Consider the following 14,401-nt stretch of genomic DNA (forward strand, 5'->3'; position numbering starts at 1 on the left):
GTGTGTTACGATTTGATATTTTTGTCTGTCTGGGTGTCCAAGTAGGGCACCAGTCGCGGCCCACGGGGTTGGGTCGTGACAGTTTACTTTTGAAAAGCTATCGAACCTCCTACCTCATTTTTCATATTCTTTGGTTTTTTGGTTGGTGCTCGATATCCGCATTTGAGCCCAATTAATTCAGATAATTCGCACTGTATCGCACCTATTTGGGAGGAGCGCTTCCTCCAAAGATTTTTTCTATATCCATGTTCGAACCCCTAATCCCTAATCAAGAGAGGAGCAGCTCCATCCGCTGCACAAGTTAAATTATGTATTTGTCTTAAAAGTTCATTAACTATGTATAGATTATTTATTTAGAACTAAATAACTTCAGAAAATTAGGATACATAAGTTATAAATGTCAAATTCTGGCTCCACATTTGATTTGAAGTAAATAATTTCATCAAAATGGAAGTTAAAATATTAAAGGAGTGGAATGAAAATTTTGCTTTCATATTGTGAGGACCCACAGCTGGGCGCTAACCATACTGTGAACCCCTGGGTACAGCTGGGCGCTAACCATACTGACCCCATGAACATGCGTACATACATACATACATGACATGCATACTCAGGTATTGTATGGGCAGGTGCCAACAGACAATTCGATATACGCTGCAGCGGCTGGTATCGAACCCGTGACCTCCCCCCTTTTGGTGAGAGTCGTCTCCTTTGGGAGAACAAAAGGGGGGAGGTCACGGGTTCGATACCAGCCGCTGCAGCGTATATCGAATTGTATGTTGGCACCTACCCATACAATACCTGAGTATGCATGTCATGTATGTATGTATGTACGCATGTTCATGGGGTCAGTATGGTTAGCGCCCAGCTGTACCCAGGGGTTCACAGTATGGTTAGCGCCCAGCTGTGGGTCCTCACACATATAACTACCACTTGTCGGACTACAATGGGTATATGGTTGTTGTTGTTGTTGTAGTGCTAACATAAATTATATTTCTTTAGTTAAAATATTTACTTTTATATCTTGAGTTTGGACCCGGGCTTAGTACGAACCTCATATATATATATATATATATATATATAGAGAGAGAGAGAGAGAGCGCGCGCTATTAGATGATATGCTATCCTAAAGCTTTGATAGAAGTACCTTAAACGACCTTTTGTTTGTACTTTAGCTCGGATGCCTTTGATCTCGATTCCAGCGGCTGTTTCATTAGACTAAAATCCGTCTGCCTAAGTAATAAAGTAGAAACCCCACTCTTGATCGATTAAAAGATATTTGTTCAAATCCAATTCATTTTTGAGTTGTACTTCCTTATAGACCCTTCACTTGGGTGGAATCTTAACTTTATCGGGATCATCTGGGAGCAGCATCAACCATCAGGAGTAGAGTTATATTATTGGTGCATGTGTAATCACATAGGTATTAAATTGGCTTTGTTTTGAGTATTATCTTTAAGCAGATTGTAGATTGGTGTTTTGCAAACATCAAATTTCAAAGTTGATAAACACTTGAGCATGTAATGCTTTATTTTTCAACTCTGGTACGTACAGCTTACGGCATGGATTACCTTCTGAAACGTCACCATACATAACTAATTAAATATTATAGGAGAAATTGGTATATGTTCATAATTCTTTCAGACTATCAGAATGGTAAAAGTTGGAGGGCTTCACAAAATGATTGAAGGACCTTTAGTCACAAGAAAGCGTTAATGTGATTCATGGTTTAACCCAAACTCACTATCTCACTGTGAATGAATTAAATAGGTAACTTGATCAATAACGTTACGCTATTGCCTCTGAATTTACAATCATTTTAGATTAATGTGCTTTTGAAATTATATATAACTGGTGTGAAAAGTGATATGGTAGAATACTATTTACTTGCCTAGAAGTAATCAAATTAACTTGGTGAGATGGTTGTGCAGGAGTGATCACACATAATCGTTGGAGTAACTTTTAGTTCTTAATTTTCTATTCTATTAATTTTTTCTCGTTGCATGTTATCTTCCGTTACATACTTGATTCGCGATATGGACTTTGGAATAAAGACCGTTTCTTCTTCAATGCTACTTTTTCAGAAAGGATGAGAGGTTACATGAACAACCATTTGATCTCCATCAAAAGTAGCATTGGATCCCTAGCAGTTAAGTGTTTGAAATTTCTGTTTGATTTGTTACTGAAGGCGGTAAAATTTGTTTGTTTTAGTTTCATATTGGCGTTTCAAAATTTACTGGATTTAATGGGTCTTAGTTGTTCCTTCGCCATCAATCGAGTAGTTTGTCTCTGATAGAAATTGTTCTTTTGGTTGCTTGTTCGACTTCTTCGTGACTTTTAAGTCAATGCAATTATCAAATTTTTCTTTGGAGCATAACTGAATGGTTCATTTGTGCTTTCATTAGGTTCCTGAATTATTAGAATAGAGTTGAGATTCTATGCACTGATGCAACTTGACCGGATTCTGTAGCAGAGCAGAGCAAGGAAGGCACAACAACGATTATTCTAATTGAATGTCAACCCGCGTATTCTGATTCACTTTACCCAAAAAAGGGCTATGCGTAATAGGGATTGCTGCTTCCACTGCGCTACTACCTTCCTATGCCCTTACTCTTTTTCCTTTTGCACCTGCCTTGTCGAAGTAGAAGATGTGGCATTAGTTTGAAAATACTTTCTTAAAGTGTCGAACCTCAACTTGGGAGACGTACTGACAGGAAGTATTTAACATGACCAAGTACGAGAAAGGCAATTCAACGCTAGAATATAAGTTTGGACAGGAAAGAGGACATTAGTATGTTGTACATTTTTAAGCTTTGTTGAGTGCTTTTCAACTTTGGTCAAGTGAATTGTTCATCTTCTTCCTGATAAAGTAGACCAATCTTTTTCCTCTTTTATTATAGAATAAATGGTAAGTCTAACACCTATTTCCTTTTCATCTTTTGTTTCTTCGAGCTTCGTTCATTAGATTTAAGTGTCATGTAGGGGGCAAGTCTTATTTTAATGCTGATGCAGTTACCTGTACATTTGAGTGATATTATGCATCTAAACTATGATATATAAACTAAGATAAAAGTTGTAGCTGATCCAATAATATATCCAGCAAAAAGAAAGAGAAACAAGATATTGCCATTAGTTTGCATTTAATCTTTTGAGATATGAGCACTGGAAGTTGAGTATTGCTGCATAATTGTACAGGTGCTCAGAAGAAGACCAAACATAGGATGAAGAATGCATCAACGTTTGCCAATATGGCAAAAGTAGAGTGAAGCTGCCATAGACATTATGTCATTTGCCAACCAGACAACATCCGTTAATGGGTAATTGGTTCCAAAATGTATGTGACTAATATCCCGCAATTAGGATGCAACGTTGTCTATGTCTGATTTGAGAACTAATTTACATGTTTCGATTCTTATCATTTGCGTTTTCATATCTAAATGAAGCTGATAGAAAAATTCACAATATTGGGCCCGTGCTGGGACGGGCCGCCACCCCTTAGTATAGTATTTTTTTTTTTTTTATATTATAGAAAAGCAGGTTTCAACATGGCTGCTTAGGTGTAAATAAAAATTTAATTGAGCGCAGTGTTGACATTTCATGTATAAGGACTTATATGTTAAGCAGCAATAGAATAGCCACCACCAACCGACTTTGTAACCTTTCCATCTCGATCCACGGTGTTGGTCCGCTTTGCTCCTTCCTCTAGCTATCTCAGTTCAATTATTTCCTCTTCCCTGTCTTGTAGTGCTGAGGTTAGTGTTATCTCCTTGCCATTCACAGTTGTGCTCTTTATTTTCATTGGTTATTGATCTAGAATTTGGTGCTTCTAATATGCTTCGCTTGGCTGAAGTATCAAGATTGGTAATACTGCTATCCATTGCTTCCCATGAATCTGTAATTTTCGGAGCATTATTTATTGCTATACTTTTGTCCTTCTTCCTAAGTTTCTTTTGTATAATTAATAACACGTTTTATTACAAAAATTTGATATCTGTTCGAGTAAGCTCATTCAGGATGCTTTGATCCTCCTTCATTCTTTAGAGTTCTTTTCTTTTCTTTCTAAGAGGTGGAATAGAATGACCCGGTTGAAGCGTAATGGTAACATGAGAATCAGTCAGAACTTGTTAAGCATTGCACATGTACTAATATCTGGCTGAGAGTGAATTGCACAAAATGCTTGGATTCCCTCTCAATGAAATAGATTATGTACAGGAATTTTATTGTGAAACACGTAGTATTCAAACCACTTATTTGGGGATTTTCGTTAGAGGAACAAGATACAAGGCTATTGAGATATGGCAAGGGTGGTAGATAGATATGAAGAAAAGATAGTGTTTGCCTTTAGGGGAAAAAGTGGTACTAATTAATAGTGTTTTGGATGCAATGTCTACTTATGTAATGCCAATCTTCCCAATGCCTATAAAGGTAGCAAAAAATTTTGACGAAATGAGAAAGAATGACTTTTTAGTATAAAACAAGAAGAATAAGGTGACGCATCTAATAAATTGGAACACTGTCATATTGGACAAGAAACTGGTAGGTTTAGGAATAAAGAGAATAAGGATGCAAAAATGAGAATGTACTGATGAATTGGTTATGGAGATATAATGTGTAAGAAGAGGCATTTGGAAAGGTGATTACAAAAAAGTGTGGTTAAAAAGATGAATGGTGCACTATTGAGGTTACAGGACCATATGGAAATGGAATTGAGAACATACAAGAGGAATGTGGGAATTCTTTTTAACTAAGGTGTGCTTTGTTGTAGGTGATGGTAGATAAATAGTACTCTGGCACAACAACTGAAGAGGTCAGTTCCTTTTGCTTGTAGTAGCTCTATAACAACTACTTAGTGTTGTTATTTAATAAAATAACTTTTTACCCATTTAAAAACTTTCTTGTAATACATTGTTTGATAGCTTTCTTTTCCTATCTCAGTTGGTTCTCTCTTTTTATGTTGACTCGGTGCTTCAAAATTAGTCTTTCTTGATGCATACACACCACTTGAGATTCGAACAATGAAGTCGCTGCATATTGAAGAGGAAATATTGCATTCAGCACCTAATTTATTTCCTATCAAAATGAATTTGAATTAGTTTCTTCTATATCTAAGGCTTCTGATACCACAATAAACTGGACTTGATTTAACCAAAGTTGTGGATCTGCTCATGTTTTGAGCTATGTTGCACTCTCCAAAAATGTTGCCGCACCCGTGTCTAATCCTTCAAAGATGCACTGCTTTTGGAGGATCCGACACACACTCCCGTCGACATTTTTTGTGGAGTCTGAGAAACATATGGTATAGTTGCTTGCTTTTGAAGTTCTGTGGACAACTGGTCATCTCAAATAGTTTCTGGTCTTTTTGCACTTTACTTTATAAGAAACATCGCAAACAATGTAAAAGGACCACTTGTGCACTAGCGATAAAGTTGTTTTAATTGGTCCCTAAGTATTGTGTTTCTTTTCTTAAACTTTCTTCAGGATATCTAATTGCAAACTTCTTTGAAGCCGACGTGCAGCATCTTCTCCCGATGTAAAATGTAATGGGAAAGTCCTCGAGCTCAGGCACTACAAGACCTGATAAAATAGATATAATTCTTGAAATAGGTGTGCTCAGGCAACATTGTTTTTGTTTTGGTTAGTTCAGCTTCTCTTGAAATAGGAAAAAATCACCAATATCCACTTTTCAGTCCCTGTGATTGGATTCCAAATTCTCAGTTAAATTATCCTATTTTGTTAATCTTTGTGCTTAATTGCATGGTTTGCAGCTGCTTAGGATTTCAATGATACAATATGTCAGAAAATGCATTTGGTAGTTGCACAGTAGGAATCTAAAGATGTATCACAATTCAGATTGTCAGGCCAGTCTATAGCTGCTGATCTGATAATAATTTACATGATCAATTTTTGGCAATTTCATATTAAACAAAGGTTGATCAAGAATAACAGTTCCAACTTCCACAATGTTGGACCCGTGCTGGCACTGGCCATCGCCCCTTGTATATTATATATTTAGAAGTGAGAGTGACCAGTGAGAGTGGGGAAGGACGAACAATGGTACAATGGTAATATCCCTGATTTACATATGGGTATGCTGGTCTTTTGGCTTTGATGTTGTTTAGTGTGCCGCCTAGGTCTAAACTAAAGAGTGGAATCAGCAAACACGTGCTGGACGAATTGCGTTTGTGTCACAAAGTAAGCACTTCTTTCCTGGTTCATCCTCTAATTTCTCTCCTTTGCTGAAGTCCCGTTTTTCTTCTCCTTTCTCCAGCCCTAGAATTCTTTATTTGTTTGTCTACCCACGTTATTCTCTTAAAATTTGATCTGTGCGTTTGGAGGTAATTAGTCCTTTTTTTGGTTTGATTTTTTTAGAAATCTGTTATGGTGTGATTGTCTTCTTCAACGCCCAAGCAAAGCAAAGTAAAATAATTGCTAATGAATGACTGCCTGGGTTCTTAGGTGTTCTGTCGATGAACTTGGTTTTCAACTGTCATATTCTCTTTAAAGTTCTTTTTTTAAAAAATAAAATAAAATAATTGTACGCAATGTAACCCTTTGTCCAAAGATGGATCCTAAATAAGGCGATGACTGCTCTTTATCAAAAAAGAAAAAAAAAAGTATCATAATGTACTTATTCTGTTAGTGTTGCTATAAGCTATTCTTATTTTAAGCATTCTAACTGATTTTCTTGGTGTATTATTAACGCGCAACTGTCAGCGATTTGTCCAATTTGATAAAGTCAGCAGGTTTGGTCACCTTAACAATAATCCTTATATTCGTGGTAAGAGCTTTACTGAAATTTTTCCGGTTGAAAATTTATCATCAGTACAATCATCCTCTTATTGTATTTTTCTTATGCATAGGTATTCTGGAACCTTGCTTTTCTGACTGTTTTGTAGTTTTATCCTTGGAAGTTTTACTTTTTCATGAAATTAATGTATATGAGGATGATATAATACTATAACATCACCCATCATGCCTACACTTGCAAGAATGTGCATCAACGAAGCTTCGAGGTGAGTATTTTATCTCCTTTAAGTTTTCTTATATTTACTTTTAATACATAACATCTGTATGTGTATATATATTTTTTGTTGTAAGAATAACTATTGGTAGAGGAAAGCTTAAGTTAAAGCAATATCTTTTGGTGCGTTGATATCAGATTCACCTTTTTAAGTATAACATGGAGACCAGCCAAAAAAGTTAGAAGGAAGTGCTGGAAAACCCGTGCTCGGTGCTACACTTGGGACTTTTATTTCTAAGAGACTTTTAGACTTTTCGTTGTTTTGAGTTTTCATAAAATTTCTATTGTGGGATACACTCGCCACTCGGCATGTTGTTATATTTCAAGATAATCACGCAATTTTGTGCATGGGCCTTCTTTGGTTAAAGTTAAGGTGTATTGTGGTACGAATAAAGAATTGAAATGGTAATTTCGAATTTCATCAGACATCTGACAGTGAATGTACAAATTTCTCTATGATGACTCTTTAATTTTATTTTGGAGTTCAGGTTAAGCAAATGACTTATCACATCAGGCTGAAATTCAAGAGTCATTTCAGGAAATGAATGTGATCTTGTTTCTGGTCAGTGCTCTATCTAATTAAATTTCTGGTGGGATTCACTTTAATAATCTGTCTTCATTTTGGAACATTGGAGTTCCTTGATAGAGCTTGGTCTTACTCAAATTCTACTAAGGAGCATCTTCAGTTGAGCATTAGAGAAAATTTAATGGTGTGTTTGTGTGTTGCTATAGGAGAATTGAAACTATAGATTGACTGCATCCATTCAACATTCTGTACCTCTCTCTCTCTCTCTCTCTTTTTTTTTTTTTTGGGCTGCCGTTTTCATTTTCTTTTTCTCAAGGTGCTTATTAGTTCAAGAAAAAAAATATGCACTTCGCTTTCTATTGTGAATTAGAAGAACATTGCATTTGGACTATATTTTATTTGATTGAAATGAGAATGAAGCTGTCAGATTTATGTTTTAATATCCGGGGGTGAAAATGAAAACATCAAGAATTGTGTAGTGTTTTACCCTGAACTATAAGGACATAGACATACTCAGAAAGCAATACTCTTCACTTAATTTCACACAACATCTCTGTGCAGTTTTTCACACTTCCATTTAATCCTCGCTTAAATCAAAACTCCTTTCACTCAAAATTCACATAATTAAGCTTGCACTTTCATTCAAGTATACAAGGATATTAAACAGAGTAATATTAGCCCTCCAATATGTCCAACAGCTATATCCCACAATTGAAACAGGGTAAGCCACTTAACTTAAAGCAGCCAAAATCTCTTCATGAACTATACCAGTTGCTCTTTTTTTCAATTTTGTTTTTGGAAGTATTATGTAAAGACTGAAAAAATAATATGGATATCCCCTATTAACTTTGAAAGATAATTTTGTATGTGAGATAAGTATTATAATTTTGTCCGTTGTGAGACCTTGCATTTTGAAATGTTGTATCTGCACATGGTATTGTGGTTGTATAACTCATAAAAGATGTTGCTCCATCTACTATATAATTATTTAAGAAAAAGCTTTTGATTTTCACTTTAATGGTACATAAATAATAACTATGTTCTCCTTAGTTTCTGTTCAATATGAGTTTGATATCTATGACAAGATAGTTTCTGTTCAATATGAGTTTGATATCTATGACAAGTTAAAACAATTAGATGTGATCACAGATTGCCTATTACTTTACATCACTTGACTGTATTCCATTCTCATAAAGATTGTGCAAATGCAAGTAATTAATGGGCTGGGATTTTTAAAGCTTATGCTCTTGTATTATGATGATTTACTTATGCATTTCATCATTGCATTCCGCCATTGAAGTCTCTTTGTCAACATATTGCTTGATATTGCATTTTTCTTAAAGATAAGGGTTCCAGATGTCGAAAATGTGCCATACATATGGAGGATGCTTCACAAAAGGATATGAGAGTTGCGTGTCAGCTTTTACATGTGGAATAAGAACGGAAGTCCATGATATCCTTTTCCTCTTTTGTACATACTTTTATAAGTTGGTGAATGTGCAACTCTCCAACGATCTGCTTTGTGGTTGGGAGGAATGTAAGTCTACGAAGAAACTAAAAGCATTTGGAAGAGAATCAGTCTGCAGTTTAAGAGGATTGTGGAATGGGAGAAACTAAATGTATTTTTGAAGGGAAGTCTACTACTACTGTACAGTCATTGAAGTTCATGCGTCTCAGACCTTTGGTGTAAATCATTAGATGAGTATATATATAATTGGGCACTTCAAAAATGATGTTTAAATTTCAAGCATGGTCATCTTTTTTACTACTGTAATTGGGCATACCCGTGCGAACAACACCTGCTTCTAGTTCAATAAATATGACGCAGTATGATTGGTCCTGCAATTAGAAAATTTAACGCAAAAATGAGAGCAAATATTGTATTTTATTCAAGAGATACAAAAAACCTCTTCCTTTGGCGTACCAAAATTAAGAGCTAGACGAAGGATATTCCAAAAAATTCATATGCATATATGCTACATACTTCTATTGAAGTTGGTGGAATAGACTCAGGTTCAGTGTCCGACAATCTTCGACACACAACCTCCGCGGTAGAGTTATGTTTGAGTTTCTCTAAGTGTGAAAACTGTTACCTGTGAAAAGATTATTGTACAATACGCGTCAATGAGCAGAGGAGTTCTTTCAATAATGAGGTCAGTTTGATTGGTGGTATTCAACATAAGAATATTGTGAAACTATTGGGTTGTAGCATAGAAGGACCAGAGAGTCTTCTGGTTTCGATTGTGCATCTGATAGGAACCTTAATCTAGTGCTCTTTGGTAATGATTCTTGATTCTTGAAGTTTAGCCTTATTAGTTGTTTTGCGTTACTTCTACTTTCGAGCAGATACAATAATTTGATTGCTAGTTCTTGAAGATAACAAGCGTCAATTTTTAAGCTGAACGGAGGGGTTCCAAATTTTATTGGAATAGCAGAAGAGCTTGCATATCTTCACGAAGGAACCAAAGCAAAGACAATCAACAAGAGCTTGATGATCAACTCATCCCAAAGATTGCTGGTTTTTTACTTGCTCGATGCTTTTCTCCCAATAAAACTCATGTCGGAAAATTTATGAAATATATAATATAAAAATCAAATGTAAAAGCAAATTATTGCATAAGGACTGCACATTGACACTCCTTTACACAGAGCTAAAGGCTTGTTAGTTTGATCATTTCAGTACTAAAATGAGACTCCATAGTAGAGTAAAAAAGCAACACTTAGGAAGCATTAATTGAACCTCTGATCCCTTACACGTTGCACCATCACAGCGAACTTGACCAATTGAAATAACAAGATATACATATTACTAACTATCTTTGTAATGTGATAACTAGTAGAAATTACATTCCTTAATTTTGTTCAAGACAAATCTAAGTAGTGTGGAATATTGGCTGGAATCCACTTGTCACCCTTCATGAAATTCCTGACGGTGAAATTTGACGCAATATTTGAATCACTGGTAACAGATGCCCATTTCACACGCTCCTTTGTAACAGCACCCGGTCCTCTATTCTTGTACTCTAGATAAAATGGGCGAACAAAGGTTTTATTTGTAAATTCAATCCATCCTCTAGGATTTATCAGGTGGTCAACGTAACTTTCCATGACCACTGTCCTAGATAATTTACCCCAGGGCCGACCAAAGTATGTCGTGACGTTGTTCATTTTCTCCAAACCTTGGGTAGCCTTTATAGTGCAATTTTGAAGCACTATTCCTGTTGGATCGTCCTCAGACTCTCTTTGTTGTGCTATGATTGTGTTATATTGCCTGGGCAATGGAACGCGTACTTCAATTAAGCAGTTCTGGAACAGGGTCACCGCATCACCACAAATGAAGTCAATCGTGCCATAGACTTCACAATCCCGGTAGAATTGATGATATTTTTTTGTATACAGAGTGTCTTGATACCCTTCGAAACGACATCTGTAGAAGGAGGCAAAATTTGCTTCTACTCTTATTGCCACCGCCTGATGATTTTCTGGTCCAGCTTCATTCCTAAAGGTGATGTCTTGGGCTGTGAAGCCATTCCCAAGGACTCCTACAAATTAAATAAATATAACAAATAATTAATAAAAGTCAATATTGAAATGCATATATATATATTGATTGATTGTAACGCTCATTATAATAGACTTACCCACGGTTGCAGTGTTACGTTTTGGTGCCACCTACGAAGCTTTTGTTGCCTGTTATTATTGTAGTATCCATTCCTTCTCCAATGAGGACAATGTTGGTCTTCTTTTTATTAACTTGAATATATTCCCGATAAATCCCTTGTCTAATTTTGATGTAGTGTCGCTCAACACTACGATTGGGTGCTGTCAGTATTGCTTCAGCTATTGTCCGGAAATCTCCGGACCCGTCTTGGGCAACAACCACGTTAGGTTTTTCAGTCAACTGACTTTCAGCACATAACATTGCTGACAAAATCACGACAGCAATAAACAACAAAGACATTGCTGTATATTTCCCTGCATCAAACAATAAAATATCCAATAAGTTCAAGTAAACAGGCAAGAATATTCGCTTAACAAACTTAATGGAAAACGTATAGTATATACTATTCTCATTTCTCCATTTCTATTTCATTACATCCATTTCTCATTTTTGTCTCCATGCTCCATATCTCACAGAGTTATTTTTTAACTGAGAAATGGACAGATCCAGTATCCTGAGAAGTACTTCGACGATACCTATGAGTACAGGCATGCTGTTCTTCCTCCAGATGTAGCGAAATTGCTTCCTAAGAATCGTCTTCGATCTCTCTGAAAATGAGTGGCAGGCAATTGGAGTTCAACAGAGCAAAGAATGGGTGCACTATGCTATTCAGGAGGCCATTGAACTAAGGCTCAGCAAGCTATGCTTAATGCCAAGTGAAGAAACATGTTTGTCGGTTTTTTTTTATCAAATCAAATACTGATAGTAACTTCATTTCAACTAGAAATGATATGAAAGCTTATGGATGTCTAGTTAAATGCCTGGATTTTAAAGATGTTAAGTACTGTGGGTATTGGGATCCTGTGTTCTATGGAAGTTTCATCTAGACATGATATGGAAGCTTTTTATGGATGTCTAGTTAAATGTCTGGATTTTAACGACGTTAAGTACTTTAAAGCTTAGCTCTTTATATTTTGGAGTTTAGGTATTGAACTCCTGTGTTCTGTGAAAGTGTCACTGGATGGATTATGACCTGTTTGCCAAAAAAGGAAGAAAAAAAACAGACAGTACCCATGCATGCAGATACGGAAATTTTTAAACTAATTTTAGTATAATATGACATGCAGTATACGTATACTGTTCGAACTAAATACAATTAGTTGATTAAACACAAAAATGTAGCTAACTGATTTTTGAAAATATCACTTGCAAAAAGCTGCTCCTCTAAGATTACTCCAATAATGGATTTTTGGATTGTATTTCTTTCTAGCTTTGAAAGATTTTAAGACTTAATGAAGAAGAGATGATATTTCTTTCTTTCTACCCTTTATATTCTTTTCTAGATTATAGGACTGATATAATTATAACTGCTTTAGTTTTTTCAGATTATATGAATTTGATATATCCAATTTTCATTCTAAACGTATTCTGCTAGGACCATTAATCTTCTTTAGCTTACTTACAAAGAAGATGCCCCGCTGCCTGGGTGGTAAAAGAGAAAAACAAAAAAAGGAGTATGAAGAGAGAGACATATATGGCAATTTGTCAAAACTACTATCTTTAGATCTTTTTTTTTTATTTTTTTATTTTTTTTTATTTTTCTTGATGTGACATATTCTTACCAAGTTTCATTCTGGATCATGATATATTTTAGATCTTCCTTTTTCCCACCTGATCCTGTATTTACTTTTTAGCTTAACTAGTTGGATTGATAAGTCCTATTCCGCAATTAAAACAAATTTGAATTTGCTCTATTTTCTCATTTTAGAGATAGAATTTCATGTCTATTAGCAATTTAGGAGAGCATATATCTTAAATGGTCACTGAAAAGTATGTGAAATCAATTTGTAAAGACACTTAACGTAATTTTTTATATTAATAAAGTCATTCAACTAACAAGTTCTCTCTTACAAGTCACTCTAGTCAAAAATATCACTTCGTATCACGAAAAATGAATTGACATGACTTTTAAAATAAATTAAACTATTGATTAGTAACACAACAATTTATGTTTGGGGGAAATTAACAAAAACTAGCTTTCCAATTTTATTTCATTTTTTTAACTAAGAGATTTGCTTTCGAGAAATTATTTAATTAAAAATATGTTGTATATTCACTTTAAATACATTAATAAGAAGTGCTACTCAATTATTGTTGTCAATGCCAGTGTGCCTTGCCCTTTAGGTTAATAAGATACAAATCATAGGAGAAAAGACCACATCAGTATGGCAGTACATATATAAGTTACTAGTAAAGATGAATTGAATGAGATTTGTCTTAATTTACTTTTTTGGTAATAAGACAAACTTTGAATGATAAAAAAACGAAAAAAATAGTTTTGACTTGGAGTGCTGTGTTATGCTCCATTATTTAGGTCAATTTTAAAAAACTCAATTAGATTCAACATTCAAGCAAACTTTGAATTGGTTGGATTATAATTTGTCCATTATCACGTTTTACAACAACAACAACAAATGACCCTAAATCCGAGGTTGTCGGAATCAAACTTGGCTATTTGACGCCCTAATTCAAACATGATCCCCAGATTAACTTACATTGTAACCTAAAAAAAAAAAGCGTTGTATATATTGGATTGATTTGTTGAAAAAATAATTAAAGATGGATTTCAAGCGAAAAGTAATTTTGACCAGCTTTTCAAATAAATTTTATTTCCAATCATAAAACCTTCACTTTTCGTGAACCAGTGCTTTTTTAGTCAATTAAATATGAATTAGTGAGATTTTCAAGTGTTGTTAAAAATTTAAAGAAACCATATAATCAATAAAAATAATTTATTTATTCTTTTTATTTTGTATAATTTTAACTGTGTACCTAGTTCAAATTTGGAGATATTTTAGGTGTGGCCTGTTTGGCCAAGCTTATTTTTCTCCCAAAAGTACTTATTTTTTCAATAAGTACTTATTTGAAAAAAAGTGAAGTGTTTGGCCAAGTCTTTGGAAGAAAATAAGTGCTTCTGGGAAGTAGCAGAAACATTTTTTCAGAAGCTAAAAAAAACTGTTTTTGCCAAAAAATACTTTTTTTAAAAGTACTTTTGAGAAAAATACAAATAGAAACACTTTTTAAAAGCTTGGTCAAACACTAATTGTTGTTCAAAAGTACTTTTATAATTAATTGGCCAAACACAAACTGATTTTCGCCAAAATACTTTTTAAAATAAGTTTATTTTAAAAGC

General features: G+C 34.7%; 1 protein-coding gene across 1 annotated transcript; it reads right to left on the reverse strand.

Moving 5' to 3' along the window:
* Window positions 1-10,409: 10,409 nt before the first annotated feature.
* LOC132608192 (pectinesterase/pectinesterase inhibitor PPE8B-like) lies at window positions 10,410-11,656 on the reverse strand. The gene is made up of 3 exons (XM_060322258.1): window positions 11,644-11,656; window positions 11,238-11,522; window positions 10,410-11,089 (listed from the first exon to the last, which is right to left on the reverse strand). Exons 1-3 carry the CDS (start codon window positions 11,654-11,656, stop codon window positions 10,410-10,412), a joined length of 978 nt encoding a protein of 325 aa, XP_060178241.1.
* Between the last annotated feature and the right edge of the window lie 2,745 nt (window positions 11,657-14,401).

The sequence above is a fragment of the Lycium barbarum genome, chromosome 8, assembly GCF_019175385.1.
Source record: "Lycium barbarum isolate Lr01 chromosome 8, ASM1917538v2, whole genome shotgun sequence".
In the NCBI taxonomy this organism is placed as follows: Eukaryota; Viridiplantae; Streptophyta; class Magnoliopsida; order Solanales; family Solanaceae; genus Lycium; species Lycium barbarum.

Coding starts and splice junctions, on each gene's coding strand:
- LOC132608192 (XM_060322258.1), bottom strand. Junction 11,090..11,237: donor GGATACTACAATAATAACAG/GCAACAAAAGCT, acceptor TTTAATTTGTAG/GAGTCCTTGGGAATGGCTTC.